Source organism: Colletotrichum truncatum (assembly GCF_014235925.2).
Source record: "Colletotrichum truncatum strain CMES1059 chromosome Unknown Contig_0003, whole genome shotgun sequence".
In the NCBI taxonomy this organism is placed as follows: Eukaryota; Fungi; Ascomycota; class Sordariomycetes; order Glomerellales; family Glomerellaceae; genus Colletotrichum; species Colletotrichum truncatum.
Window position 1 is genome coordinate 4,442,884 of NW_027222400.1, and position 13,751 is coordinate 4,456,634.

The 13,751-nt window shown below is 50.5% G+C and overlaps 4 protein-coding genes across 4 annotated transcripts; 2 read left to right on the forward strand and 2 right to left on the reverse strand.

Moving 5' to 3' along the window:
• Nucleotides 1-50: 50 nt before the first annotated feature.
• On the reverse strand, nucleotides 51-1,740 carry CTRU02_206080 (ubiquitin carboxyl-terminal hydrolase; the record flags this gene model as incomplete). Its single annotated transcript, XM_036728747.1, has 3 exons — nucleotides 51-989; nucleotides 1,044-1,238; nucleotides 1,291-1,740. The coding sequence occupies 3 exons, from the start codon at nucleotides 1,738-1,740 to the stop codon at nucleotides 51-53; spliced, it is 1,584 nt and encodes a 527-aa protein (XP_036579636.1).
• Nucleotides 1,741-2,929: 1,189 nt separating this feature from the next.
• On the forward strand, nucleotides 2,930-6,926 carry CTRU02_206081 (nucleoporin pom152; the record flags this gene model as incomplete). Its single annotated transcript, XM_036728745.1, has 4 exons — nucleotides 2,930-3,394; nucleotides 3,468-3,616; nucleotides 3,668-5,751; nucleotides 5,803-6,926. 4 exons carry the CDS (start codon nucleotides 2,930-2,932, stop codon nucleotides 6,924-6,926), a joined length of 3,822 nt encoding a protein of 1,273 aa, XP_036579635.1.
• Nucleotides 6,927-7,252: 326 nt separating this feature from the next.
• CTRU02_206082 (nrap protein) lies at nucleotides 7,253-10,545 on the reverse strand (the record flags this gene model as incomplete). The annotated part of the gene is made up of 2 exons (XM_036728746.1): nucleotides 7,253-10,279; nucleotides 10,333-10,545. The coding sequence occupies 2 exons, from the start codon at nucleotides 10,543-10,545 to the stop codon at nucleotides 7,253-7,255; spliced, it is 3,240 nt and encodes a 1,079-aa protein (XP_036579634.1).
• A 1,401-nt stretch (nucleotides 10,546-11,946) lies between these two features.
• On the forward strand, nucleotides 11,947-13,643 carry CTRU02_206083 (succinyl-CoA:3-ketoacid-coenzyme A transferase subunit A; the record flags this gene model as incomplete). The annotated part of the gene is made up of 3 exons (XM_036728744.1): nucleotides 11,947-12,006; nucleotides 12,076-13,443; nucleotides 13,512-13,643. The coding sequence occupies 3 exons, from the start codon at nucleotides 11,947-11,949 to the stop codon at nucleotides 13,641-13,643; spliced, it is 1,560 nt and encodes a 519-aa protein (XP_036579633.1).
• Nucleotides 13,644-13,751: the final 108 nt, after the last annotated feature.

Below are 13,751 nucleotides of genomic sequence, written 5' to 3' on the forward strand. Positions count from 1 at the left end.
TCTCAACTATTCACTAGTCTCAAATCCTGACAAGCCACCGCAAGCACCTTTTACGAATTCGCGGCCCAGTCGGCAAGAACGCCATGGTCCGCAAGCTTCTGTACCCAACAGTGGACAGCCGGCGTGTGGTCTTTCTTTCGTCCCTGTACGCGATCTTCGTCTTCATTCATGAAAGCGACCTCGGCGTTGTAGTCGCTCATCAGCGACTTCTGTTCTGTTACCAGGCTGATGTGAAGTTCGAAAAGTTCCATCATATCCATGGAGGAGTTTGTAACTTTTTTCTCAAAAGTCGGGTCTATCTCCGCTTCTTTTAGATCTGCGTTCCCAATGCGGAATGCAGCAAGGCGCTCCTGTTCGTCACTTTTCAAGGGCTGCTCATTACCAGCAACCAGCGCCTTCCATTCTTCAATGCCTTTTGTACGGTCGTTCAAAAGCTCGAAGGAACGAATGGTTCTAGCAAGACTTTTGGCGATGATAGTGAGAGGACTATTGCAAAGCGCAAGAAGGTTGAATGAAAGAGCGCTCTCTTCAAACTGAAGCATGCGTGCCTGGATATCAGGGCGAACAAGGTTTGTCCAGTGGGTGCCATCTTTCAGAGGGCCGAGACAGACTGGTCGAGTTTTTAAACCATCAAGCTCCCATACCGAGCCATTAGCTGGTACGTAGGCAATGAAATGGTATCCTGACTCGGAGTCGACTTTCTGCTTCTTTGATCTCCTAGCCTTGGATGGGCCACGTCTTTTCTTCTTCTTTGACTCGGCTGCTTCATTTTCCAGAGCAAGATCTGCATTCAGATGATCCATTCTACGAGTGAATGCATTATGGACGGAGCGAATAAAATGATTAGAGCCTAGAGCATGGCCACGGAGTGGGGTGCTGAGATCATTGGTCGCAGCTTTAAATTCTTGAAGTTTTGGACCAAGTTCGACTTCAGTGCTGTTCATCAGGATGTTCGTCAAGGCGACGGTAGCACACGCGTTATCTGTCGTCTTTTAATATAGTCAATATCATAATATAGCAGAGGGGAAGATCTGGGTACAAACCTGGTTGGCAAACCAAAGATCGCGGCCCTCGACGGCTTCGTTGTCCTCATAATCCTCGGCGAAGTACTGGTAGAGGAAGATGAAACCGTAAACAGGCTGGGGAAGAGTTGCGACGTAATCTTCATCAACGGAGAAAACTTCCTGAACTTTCACATCACGTACGCCCATCTCTCCGAGCATGGCGTTAAAGAAGGCCTTTTGTTCATACTTCAGACACGCACAACGCTTTCGAAAGAACAATACATACCGGTTCTGACTCCACCTCACACCATCCTTCCCAATCCCGAAGCTCATCTTTGCTAATCGGCTCCAAGGCTTCTCGCAGAAGAACATTCGGTTGTTTGGCTTCCTTGCTGGCGGTGATGCTCGTCATAGTGGCATCAGCCTCAGTTGCCTTGCGCTTAGGGTTACGCCGGGTGTTGTTCATAGCAGCTTCACCCACTGTCTCAGTGGGTGACTCCTTGTTTTTTCTGCTGCGAGCGCCTCGTGCTGTAACGGCGTGGCTGTTGGCTATAGCAGAGCTGACATCAACCTCTGGACTAATCTCAAGGGCGTGACGATCGCTTTCGGCTTCTGTATTTACTGTTTCATCAGATGTGGGCTGCGTTGTATATTGTGTTGCGATCACACTCCCTGCTACTTTGCGACTTCGCAGTTGTCGTTGGCTCTTGTTGCGACATGACGTTGATAACATCATGCTTTCAGGTATGCCTAAGACAGATCCTCACAAGGATTGTGTTGCAGAAACACGAGGATAGAAAAACGAGTAGGCGGGTGAAGCGTACGAATTCACGCTTGGAGATGCAACGAGAGAAATGTAAAATTTAAAGGTAGTCGCCAGTTCGAGGTTCGAGGGTAAGGGATGAAATCTTCTCAAGTGGCAGGTGTAAGATGAAAAGGAGCTCAGGGCAATTTATGAAGAAAGATAATCGGCAGAGCTTAGGAACAATCAAGATTTTGCCGCTGGATTCGCTGCATGAAGATTTGTCTTTGACTGAAAGACGTGGTTGAAAGAAAAGTGACGCAAGGCTATGGCAGATAAAGATTTGGTTCCAACACGAAATTGCTACCAGCGAGGAATGAGCCGTGACGGTAGTAATTGACCATGTCGGCTCGTTATTGATCTTACATACGAAGTAGAGGAGCTCGAAATAGAAACGGTGATATTGGTACATAAGAACGAACTTTGGAAGACAATGAGTATGTTGCAGTCTGATACAGACATACCTGGAGCTCATCAGCTTTAGGACGCTTAATGGTGCGAGACCATTCCAGCCACCACTGTCCTAATGCTCTCGCCTCAATCGTCAACCGTGTACGAAGCGTCTTGGGGGTGATTTCCTTCCAAGTTATTCAAATTACTTTGGTTAGCACTGGTGCTGCGTTAAGGCAACTTTTGAAACAGCAGAGCGGGTGCTAGATGTAATGCATTGGGCAAGCAATTGTGGAATAAACAGTGAAAGCGATGCCAGCCTGTTGCTTTCAGAAGAACACATCTGGATAAATTTGGCTTGAAATGGCTAGCGCCCTAAAACAGGTAGCTTGTTGGCACAGGCTCTCCTGCCCCTCTGCTAGTTCCCACCCTGTTAGTATTACTGGACAGCCCCATATATTTGATATCGGACCAATAAGGGCACATTTGTCGTAACAAGTGGGTGTTGTTGCCAGGCGCGTTCGGACGTGACGAGCATTCACAGGAAATTTTGAAGCTTTGGGGCTTTGCTGCCAGGCTCTCCAGCTTCACGACGTCAGAAATAGCTTGCAACGCCAGGCCAACGGTTTCGACTCCTCTCGGCCTCCCTCAACCTAGTCGCAAGGCTTCTTTACCATACTTACACGAAACTTCAACGCATGATCATATGAGGAGTTCCTAAATACGGCATGCGATGAGCGCAACTCCGAGACAGCGGACTGGTGGTTTCCCACAAACACCAGCGACCGCAGCACCAGGCAGATCTCGACGACATGATCCCGACCCAAACTCGTCGGTCTCTTCACAACAGTCCATGCGCACGTCGTCTCTTCCATTAGCTCCTGAAAATTCCACCCGAGGTGTCCCCCCGACGGAACCAGTCATTCCATTGACAATTCTCGATGCTCCACAACAACGCTTCTACGCATGTGCAATATACATTGGTCTGTTGGCATGGAGGTTCTACGATTGGATCAAACTAGTTGAGGACAACGATACCTCGGCTTGGCTCTTCCTGAAATGGGTCTTCATTGATTTTGGATTCCTCTTTGGGCTGCCCGAGATGAGAATACCCTGGTTGGAGCTTTCACAACCTGTGGTCATGGCCATTTTTCTCTTCCATGCCTTCTTCAACTTCATGCTCATGTTCAACATTCCTGTACGTCTCCTAGGTCCCAAGCCTACAGGTCTAGTCTCAATCCTCGAGCGTGTCCAGGCTAACTCCGGTATAGCTTCCACTGCAGCCATGGCTAGTAGGCTTCATGAAGGTATTTTATGATCGGGAGGTAGCAGTTTCGGAGCATACCGTCAAGGTCTCGAGTATTCTGCATAATCACTCTCTGATTATGGGAAGACAGATCATTAATATCTTACCTGAAGGGTGAGAACCCTTTCACCCTTAACTGCCGTTTTTAGCGCTAACATGGCCTAGATCTGCAGTGCTCAATTTCGAGCAAACTCCTTTCTGCATTGGCGAGAATCGTGACACGATCCGGTTACCCATTCAGTTTAATGCAACCGTTCCTGCCGAAATGGAACTAATTCGCATAGATCTCGATACTAACCAAGAGGAGATAATCAAGCTGTCCAGTCGAGAGGTTCGGAAGATTGCGAAGCAGATTAAGGACCAAATGGTGGATTCCAAGCCTGTCGCTCATGCCATTGAATACCCGGTCAAGAAAACCGGCGTCTACCGCCTCGGCAAGGTTTTGGATGAGTATAAACTTGAGGTTCAGCGTACCACCAAAGATACCTACGTTGTGCCATGCCCGAAGGCAAGCTTTCGGACCCCCGAAAACGCTGGCCGATGTATTCGGGATTTGTCTGATCTGTTCATCGATGTCGTTGGAACACCGCCATTGAAGATTCAATACAGTCGAAAGATCAATGGCAATGATCGCAGCTTTCACTTTCAAAGCTTGCAGCCGGAAGATTACAACTCACCTTTGCTTGGTTCGCCTTCCTCGCAATTAACTCTTGCCAATGACGATGACACAACTTGGGTGAAACCCCAAGCAGTGGCAGTGCGACTCAACGAAACATTGGATTCGGCAGGAGAATGGCAATATGCTGTTGACGAGGTCCAAGATGGATTCGGCAATGTCCAGAAGTACTCCCAATCTTCTGAGGAGACAGATTTACGACCGCGACCTAAGCACCTAGTTCGTACCTTTTTGGTCAAACAGCGACCAAGGGCTCAGATGCGAGGCTGCGACCTAAGAAACCCAATCAAGGTGGCGAAGAACAACGCGGCAAAGCTGCCAGTTAGCTTCTCGATACCGGAGAGAGCCCCCGAAGATACCTCGCACACTCTGACGTGGGAATTCTCACCTATTGACAGCCTGACAAACGGTGGCGATCATGGCGATAAGGTCTCTGTAGGCTCCTATTCTGCCAAGAACTCTCACGACAAACCATCTGTTAGGGAGCCGGGCCTTTATACGCTGAAAACTATTACCAGTGGGTCATGCGAAGGAGAGGTTCAAGAGCCATCTTCTTGTCTCCTTCTGAATCCTCTGGAACCCCAGCTGTCGCTTCGCGCAGAGGAAATACCCGACAAATGTGCCGGCAACTCAGTTGGACTTCGGGTGGACCTAGATCTTATCGGGACTCCACCATTCAAGGTCCGATACGATGTTGTCGACCAAAACGGCATGGTCAGAAGAGAACGAGTTGATGTTGATGGTCTGAGACAGCAAATTGAGCTTCGTCCCACGGCAGCTGGTCATCACAAGTACATTTTCAAGCAAATTGATGACAGTATCTACAAGGAACAGCCCCTAAGTGGACCTAGTATGGTGCTGGAAACAGATGTCAAGCCCGCTGCTTCTGCAGTTATTCAACATCCTACGGGATCCATGAGTGCCTGCCTTGAGGAGCAAGTGGAGGTTGATGTTTCGCTTCGGGGCGATGCTCCCTTCTCGCTGGAATGGGAGATAGTCCACGACGGCAAGCGCAAATCGGAACGCGTCACGGGTATCGAGGATTCTAATTTCAAGATCAAGACGAAACCCCTTGCCAAAGGTGGCGAGTACACTCTCGCGCTCAATAGCGTTCAAGACAAGTCTGGCTGCCGGACATTCCTGAAGGATGAGCTTAAGATCTCTGTTAGACGGCAACGACCTCGGGCGGCCTTCGGACTGGTTGAGAATAAGCGGAGTATCATGTCAGTCGAGAACACCAAGGTTGATTTGCCACTACGTCTTCAGGGTGTTGGGCCATGGACGGTATCATACCGCAACATCGATAGAAGCGATGTCATTCTTGAGAAAAGAGCGACCAGTGGTAACGATGTCCTTTCCGTCAAGGCCCGTGGTGTCTACGAAATCATCGATGTATCAGATAAGCAGTGTCCTGGAACCGTGGATCCCCAGGCATCACGATTTGAGATCGACTGGTATCCACGCCCAGAAATCACCCTGGTGCAAAGCGATAGTATAACCTCGGAGGCCGCTGTCTACGTAAAGCGTGACGTTTGCGAAGGCGACATTGATTCATTTGAGGTCAATCTTAAGGGTAAAGTATTCAGGCTACCCACATTTCAAATATAGCTAATGTAGTGTTCAGGTTCCGCCCCTTACCACGTTGAGTACGATCTTCAATACAAGTCGTTCCAGGGTTCAGGTTCTGGTTCTTCTGCCTCGAATACTCGAAAAGAATTCGACACAGCTCTTAACAAGGCGCCTATACGTATGGATACTTCCAAGCCTGGAGACTATACATACAAATTCTCTGCGCTGGCAGATAATCTCTACAACAGCGATAGAAATTCCCATCCATTGACCCTGAACCAAAGGGTCAATGCCAAACCATCTGCTGTCTTTGTCAAACCCGGTCAGTCATTCAAGTACTGCAAGACGGAACAAGACAGCGAGGACATCATTCCGATTACACTCAGTGGCGTTGCCCCATTCTACGTTGAAATTGAGATAAAGCACCACAGCGGCACAGTTCCCGAAACCTACAGGATTTCATCTGTCCAATCTAACTCGTATGGTATTCATATCCCCAGGCAGCATTTGCGGCTTGGTGTTCAACACGTCCGCATTCGCGAAGTTAGGGACGCTCGAGGATGCCAAAACAAATACGAGACCAATGCGCCTTCTGTACAAGTGCATCTTTACGATGCCCCGGCGATATATCCCCTAGAAAGTCGAGGAGACTACTGTGTCGGCGAACGCATCGCCTACACGCTTTCTGGAACTCCCCCCTTTGAAATCTGGTACGATTTCCAGGGTCACCAGCGCAAAGCCAAGTCTGGCACAACCAACTTCCGCCGTATTGCTGAATCTCCTGGTGACTTTATTATCACTTCCATCTCCGACAAGGCATCCGAATGTCGCGCTTCTGTCGACATCACCAAGAAAATCCACCCCCTACCAGCTGTCAAGATTAGTAGAGGCCGGCAGACTCGCGTAGATATTCACGAGGGCAATGAGGTTGAGATTTTATTCGAGTTCTGGGGCACACCGCCGTTTGAGTTTACATATACACGAAGTTCCAACGCCAAGAAAGGTCAGAAGAGTGTAGTGCTCGAAACTCGACACGATGTCTCGTACGAGAGTAGTAAGATCATCCGCGCAAGTCAGGAAGGCACGTATGAGGTGGTTGCTATCAAAGACAAGTTCTGCGCCTTTTCCACGCAGCAGGTTGCGGACAGCGGCAAGGACCAGAAGATGTTGCAGTATTAGATGACTGGACGAGCTCGAAATTCACGTCAAATAGCACGTGGACTGGATTCATGAGTGGAGATGGGATGTTTGTGTATATGTGCGTATTGGTGTGGATAGGCATTTTAAATCATGGCATGGCGTTTCGTTAGGGGGACCAGGTTGAATAGGGCAGTAATCAGCATGACCAAAGACATTTTCTTAAGTAACCAGGTTTGCTATTTATCGCCGTGCTTGAGCGGCATAATCTATGATTAATAGTAGCTCTAACACCACTAGCGTTGTATCGTTTCTTCAGCTCGTTAAGTGAACTTCAAAAACACTCCTTTCGAATTTCATTCTTCCAACTATGATATCTCTTCGATCCTCTTGATCAGATCACCCCCGATTCTTGCGATCTCTAGCAAGACAGCCGGTTTGTTTACCTCTACTACATCACTATCATCCTCTCCCGCCTGGCGGAAGTTGTAAGGCAAACCAACGCGGAAATTCTGTTTACGCAACTTAGGCTGCCATATGGCGCCGATGACGGTATCTTCAGGCACGCCATGGAAGAAAATAAGCGTATCTTCATAAGCCGTTTCCAATTCTTGCAACAAAACCGGAGCCGGAAGTCTGCTCAATGGCAGGGGCACTTTGCCAGTACGCTCATCGAGGTTCTTGAAGAGCGAATGGCGTGTACCTGCCTCAGATGCTGCATCACGCACAACGCGTTTAAGAGCGGAGGTCGACAAGTGGATAAGGACGTCATAATCTTCGAGTGACGGCTCAAAAAGTAGCGCGACATCGAGGGCAATCCCTTGTTCTCTGACGAGCTTGCTTGCCGCCTTTGTGAGGCGCGTCATTCGGGTTGCTATCAACTTGGAAGGGCTGTGACGGGTGTAAGCTAACCCAGTATGGTCGTGGGGAGTGGCGACAAATAGCACAGCGTGGTTCATGTTGGGGTCACGGGCACGCCAGGCCTCAAGGTGTTTTTGAACAACGGAACGATCATCAGCAGACATGTCGTCCGACGAGTCGACGACAATAGGTTCGTCACGCCAGTCCCACCTGGAAAGGAAAAGAATGGTCCGCAAGAAGCCAGACATGGCGCTGGAAGGTGTCTTCCAAGGATACGGTTGGAGGAAAACATGCAGGACGAGGAGTTCGATGAGTTCCTCGCTCATATGACCGGTGAGTTTATGGGCGTTGAACCAGTGTTTGACGAGTCGGATTGTGGTGGACAGCATTGAGAAACGGGTGCAATAAGTCGTGATTGTCTGCGTATGCAGAGGCAGATGCTTGTACCGCCAGTTGAGGTCGAAGAGAGCTTCCTCAGCCTCTGCTCTGATTTGCGGCTCAAGAGTCTTGTTCTTAGCTTGTCTGTCCAGAAGCGTCTCTTCCAACTCGGCGAAAATTCTCAGTCGGAAAGCAGCACCAGTTTCGTAGATAATATCTAGGTATGCGAGGTTGTCAATGTCTCGCACTGCGTTTTCACGGCCCAAGCTAGTTGTGATATTGTCGTTGACAGCCTTTAGTCTTCTGTCGATGTCAAGCAAAAACTCAATCTTCGTTTTCTGTATCGCGACGAGGTTCTCTGGCCATTTACTGGACGCCTCAAAGTACAAGTTAACATCCATAGGCGGAGGGGTTTTCTGGGAAGCGGTGAACGGCGGTGTGATTGATGAGGATCGAAGTTCAGGGACAACAGGCGACAATTGCCTAACTGAAAGTGGCATGTCTTCAAGGCCACGAATATCCGACTCCAGAGTCCGAAAAGCTTTTCTAGCTGCCTCAAAAGCGTCCTTATCGAGAGGTGAGATATCCAAAGACGAGGGAAGTTCAGCGTCATGGAATCGGAGATCCCCAGGGCCCAGACTCAAATGACGCTGAAGTGTGTATCGAACGATCTCTTCGCAAATACCTGCCGCGGTCTTATTCGTCCACTGCACACATTCGAGAATGCTGCCGTCTTGAAAGCGTCGCAACTCAGCCTTGTCACCCCAGAACTTGCGGAATTTAGCTGCCTCCTTCTCGAGCTCAGCCGAGGGACCATACTCCATTAGCCGACCCATATTCGCGGGGTCGAAGATAATGCCAACCTGAATGTTCGCAAGATTTCGAGGTTGGTTTTCGGAGACAGCCCATGGTGCCGGGTCTTGACTTTGGAAATGTATTAATTGCGACCTATCCTTGAGAGCCTTCTTAAGCACTGTGTTCGCCTTGAAGCTAAGGTCCCACACAGCCCCACGTCGGTCTAGGCTGTTGCTCTTTGAGTGACTGTCGACGTTGCGAATCTCAAAAATGGCGTCGAACAGCTGTAGAGGCATGTCGGCTTTAGTAATGAAGGTCGGTTCAAACTGACTGGCTAAAGGATCGTTGAGCAATTCCATGGTTGTGCAAGCATGGAAGTGGAGCATGCTCGCAGACCAAGGGCTCATCTTGTACAAAATGTTGAGCTCACGGTCGGGGTCAAACATGACGGGTCCGCTCTCACGAATGACATCGCTTCCCAGCTTGTAGGTTCCAAATACAAAAGGGCGCTTCGAGAACTCGGTAGAGGCGAGGAACTGTACGGTGGCCTTGAATAACTCTGTACTGCTTAACGCCGAAGACAGAGCCGGCTGGCCATTCCGCCCGCCTGTTTGTAACAAGAGTGCCATCATGACTGCCCATTCAAAGTGGCCAAAACCACCTCGAGCCAGGGAACTGCCCAAACCTCGCTGCTGGAGCCAAATTCTTCCCAGTATGCATGCATCTGTGAAGGCAGAGCATTCTGTCTTAGCCCGCGTGAGGAGACGAAGATAAGTTATGAATGTATCTTCAGCTTTGAGAGTCGAGTTGTAAAAGGGTGTAGCAGCGCTCACGTCTTTTGCATTCTCCGGCGATCCGTTTCGGTTGCTGTTTGCAGCTGGGTGCAATTTCGTCTTGGGGAAAACGCCCTCCGGCGCACACGGAATGATTCGAACCACGTAACCTCCATGAGGTTGCTTCTTCCCTTCGCTATCCTTTTCAGGAGCCTTGGTAGCTTTGATAGAGAGAATGGGCAAAAGGGCGTTTCCGTTCAGGTATTCAAACTCCAGCTCAGCAGACGTACCCAATCCTTTGCGCAGATTGGCCGCGATGTTAGCAATGTAGTACGCTCTCCGGTAGAAGTACCGCATGTTTTGGTGATCTTTTTCTTGGAAGAGCGAAGCGGGCATTTGGACGACCATGTCTATACCCTTGTCAGTTTGGGCCTTGACCATGCTCTTCGAAACATAGCTGCCAACGACATTGTAGGCCGAGGGCTTTTCGTAAGACAGCTTGTATGGCGCATCATCGGCGGGCCTCGGATCGGGGTAGGGAATCTTGATGCGATGTGTTTTTTGGAACTTGCGCGTGGCTTCGTTGATCTAGTAGATGTCAACATCTGAGTCGCGCCGCAGGAAATAAGGGTTCAACGCACCGGAACAGGACCATGAGACTCAATACCGTCAATCAGGGTCTTCAGCTTATGCAGAAGGCTGTCCGCACCGTCCAAGGCCTTTGTGTAGTCAACCTTGACTTCCTTCAGAAGTTCGTCGGTCTGTAGGACAAAAGGGCTTGCCGTCGCAATATGAACAGAACTTCTGGAGCCGCCCAGATGAGAGACTTTGCGTCTTTTAGGGCTCTGTTCCATTTTGGACTTCTTGATGCAAGATCCAGGTAAATTTGTACAAGGGGACTGTTCAATTTGTCGCTGACATGCGCACAGCTCAGAATTCAAGCAGCAGCACGACAATCTCGCACTCGTCTGCGCCAGGCCGCGATACTGGGAAATTTTTTGAACCGTGGGGCACCGATAAGAGGTGGGAGAAAATTTATCCCTGACCGACCGACCGATAAGACACTTGGTCATGTCTGGTCCCACTTTTGACGCCAATGTTTGCAACTGAATTGGCCAATTCACCTGGCTACGAGGATTGAATTCGAACGACTGTATCCTACATCCGTGTTGATTGGGATAAACAATCAACTGGACCATTGCTCTGCATCACGACAAAGAATCCTATTAGCAATTCGCGGCTTGTCATGGTAGCTCGCACATGTCTTGCTACGACAACAGCGCTGAACATTTCAAGCTGCGATTGCCTCGACAAGCGGAACGCTTCGGAAAATCTCCACAGCACCGGATGGCAGCTAGCAGCTCGAATACTGGAGCCGGAATGCGCACCGGAACCAAGGTATGCAGGGTATATACGTAAGATGATACATTTAAGAGCCGACAAAGCTCCAAACCACGCCCAGATATGCCCAGAGACGACCGCCGGTATCGCTTTGCCTGTGCGTATACTTATTGTGATTGAACAGCATCGCGATTTAATTATCGGAGCGGACTCGCAGAGTACCCTGTTTTCGGCAGAGTCTTCGGCAAACGGCGCCGCTTGCCGAGCCATACGGTTCGCTGTAAAATAATAGGAGCCTTTCCAACCCTGTAATGGCGGGTAGACAAAGACAGCAACAGTGATAAACCAGACCTAAGGCAGTCTAGGATCAAGGCTGCATCCCACCGCCTGAAGCAGAATTACCTTTGCGGGGTTTGGACGGGGCGATTTCAGGGGCCAGTTGGAGCCAGACGCTTCCCCAATTTGGCACAGGCGCCAAAACGTTTAGCCCCGCCACTTTCCGAGTCGCGGAACTTGAGGGGGAGAACCGCTGAAAGGCACTCCAAGGTAGGGATGCCGAGAGTTCTCTGGTCAGCTCTCAAGCCCAAGCCTCTTGCCGAGCTCAATCCCGAAGGAGCGGAGCAGCAAACACCCCCGACCCCAGGATTGCCGCAGCGACGTGCGGCAACCCACGGCCTTGGAAGCTAAGGGCAGGCAGTTGTAATAAATTGACCCGTAGTCCCTCGCGGAAGCCCTTGAGAAGAAGTGCTTTCTCCCTCCTCTGCAATCGTTTTCCGGCTTACCTGCTGGCTTTGTTGATGTTTCTCTGCTGCCGTCATACCTCGTAAAAGAAGTGCTCCGGCCCCTCCACTTTCAACGCGCACTCCCGCCTCGTACTTCGTAATTCCGGGACTAACCAGGCCACATTCTTCGCGATGCCTTCAGCAGCTCTCTGCGCACGCTCATTGAGGGCCTACGCCCGTCATGGCTCCAACGTAGGTCGAACTGAATCATGAAACCTGGGCCATGAGCTTCCGCTCATACTGACTATCCTTCCCTAACAGCACACTGCCATACTTGCTCGCGCATTTTCTGCGACAGCACGGAGACCGGAGATCAACAAAGTCTATCCCTCAGCGACCGAGGCTCTCAAAGACATGAAGCCCAACTCCACGCTGCTCTGCGGCGGCTTTGGCCTCTGTGGCGTGCCCGATACCCTAATTGATGAGGTTCTGAAGAAGCCAGAGATTACCGGCATCACAGCCGTATCTAACAACGCCGGTACCGACGCCTCTGGTCTTGGCAAGCTGTTGAAGACAAAGCAAATCAAGAAGATGATTGCTAGCTATATCGGCGAGAACAAGACCTTTGAGAAGATGTACCTGACTGGTGAGGTTGAGCTCGAGCTCACCCCTCAGGGCACCCTGGCTGAACGTTGTGCCGCTGGCGGCAAGGGCATTCCGGCCTTCTATACCCCCGCAGCTTTCGGAACCGTCGTTCAGACCGGTGAGCTTCCCCTGAGAAACAAGCCAGATGGCTCTCCGGACCAATTCTCCTACCCTAAGGATGTCAAGGTCTTCAATGGCAAGTCTTACCTGCTCGAGGAGAGTATTGCTGGTGACTACGCTTTCGTCAAGGCCTACAAGGCCGACAAACTTGGAAACTGCCAGTTCCGTTTGGCTGCCAACAACTTCAACGGCGCCATGGGCCGAAACGCCAAAATGACCATTGTCGAGGCAGAGCACATTGTCGAGCCTGGTGAGATCTCCCCAGAGGCCGTCCACCTGCCCGGCATTTACGTCAAGCGTGTCATCCAGAGCACAAGCGAAAAGAACATTGAGAAGTACACCTGGACTAAGGACGAGAGCGACCCCGATGCCAAGAAGGCGCTCGGAACCGGTGATACAGCTGCCAAGCGTGAGCTCATCGTCAGACGTGCGGCCAAGGAGTTTAAGAACGGCATGTACGCCAATCTGGGTATCGGTATGCCCATGCTTGCTCCCGGCTTCGTTGGCCCCGAAGTTGAAGTTCAGTTGCAGTCCGAGAATGGCATCTTGGGTCTCGGCCCGTACCCCCGCAAGGGTGAGGAGGACGCTGACCTCATTAACGCTGGCAAGGAGACCGTCACCCTCAAGCCCGGTGCCGCCGTCTTCGGTAGCGAGGAGAGTTTCGGTATGATCCGCAGTGGCCGTATTAACCTGACCATCCTGGGTGCTATGCAGGTCAGTGCGACCGGTGATCTCGCCAACTGGATGCTGCCGGGTAAGGTCAAGGGCTTTGGTGGTGCCATGGACCTTGTCAGCAACCCTAGTGCAACCAAGGTTGTTGTGACCATGGAGCACACAGACAAGAAGGGCAACCCCAAGATTGTCAAACAATGCGCTTTCCCTCTGACTGGTCGCGCCTGTGTCTCTAGAATTATTACCGAACTGGTAAGTATCCCCTCCCCCCATGGAATAATTCCAGATTTGCTGCTTTAGGACTAACGAATGGTCTACAGGGTGTATTCGACGTTGACTTTGCTCACGGCCTGACCCTGATCGAAATTGCGGACGGTGTTACAGTGGACGAAATCAAGAGCAAGACTGAGGCGCCGTTCACGGTGGCTGAGGACTTGAAGCCTATGTTGTAAAGAGACCGGTATAGGATATGTGAATAGCGAGTGAGATGAATGCCTATTTGGGAGGATACATTGTGTCAACATCTAGAATGCGGCGTCAAGCTGTGGGACCAAAATGAA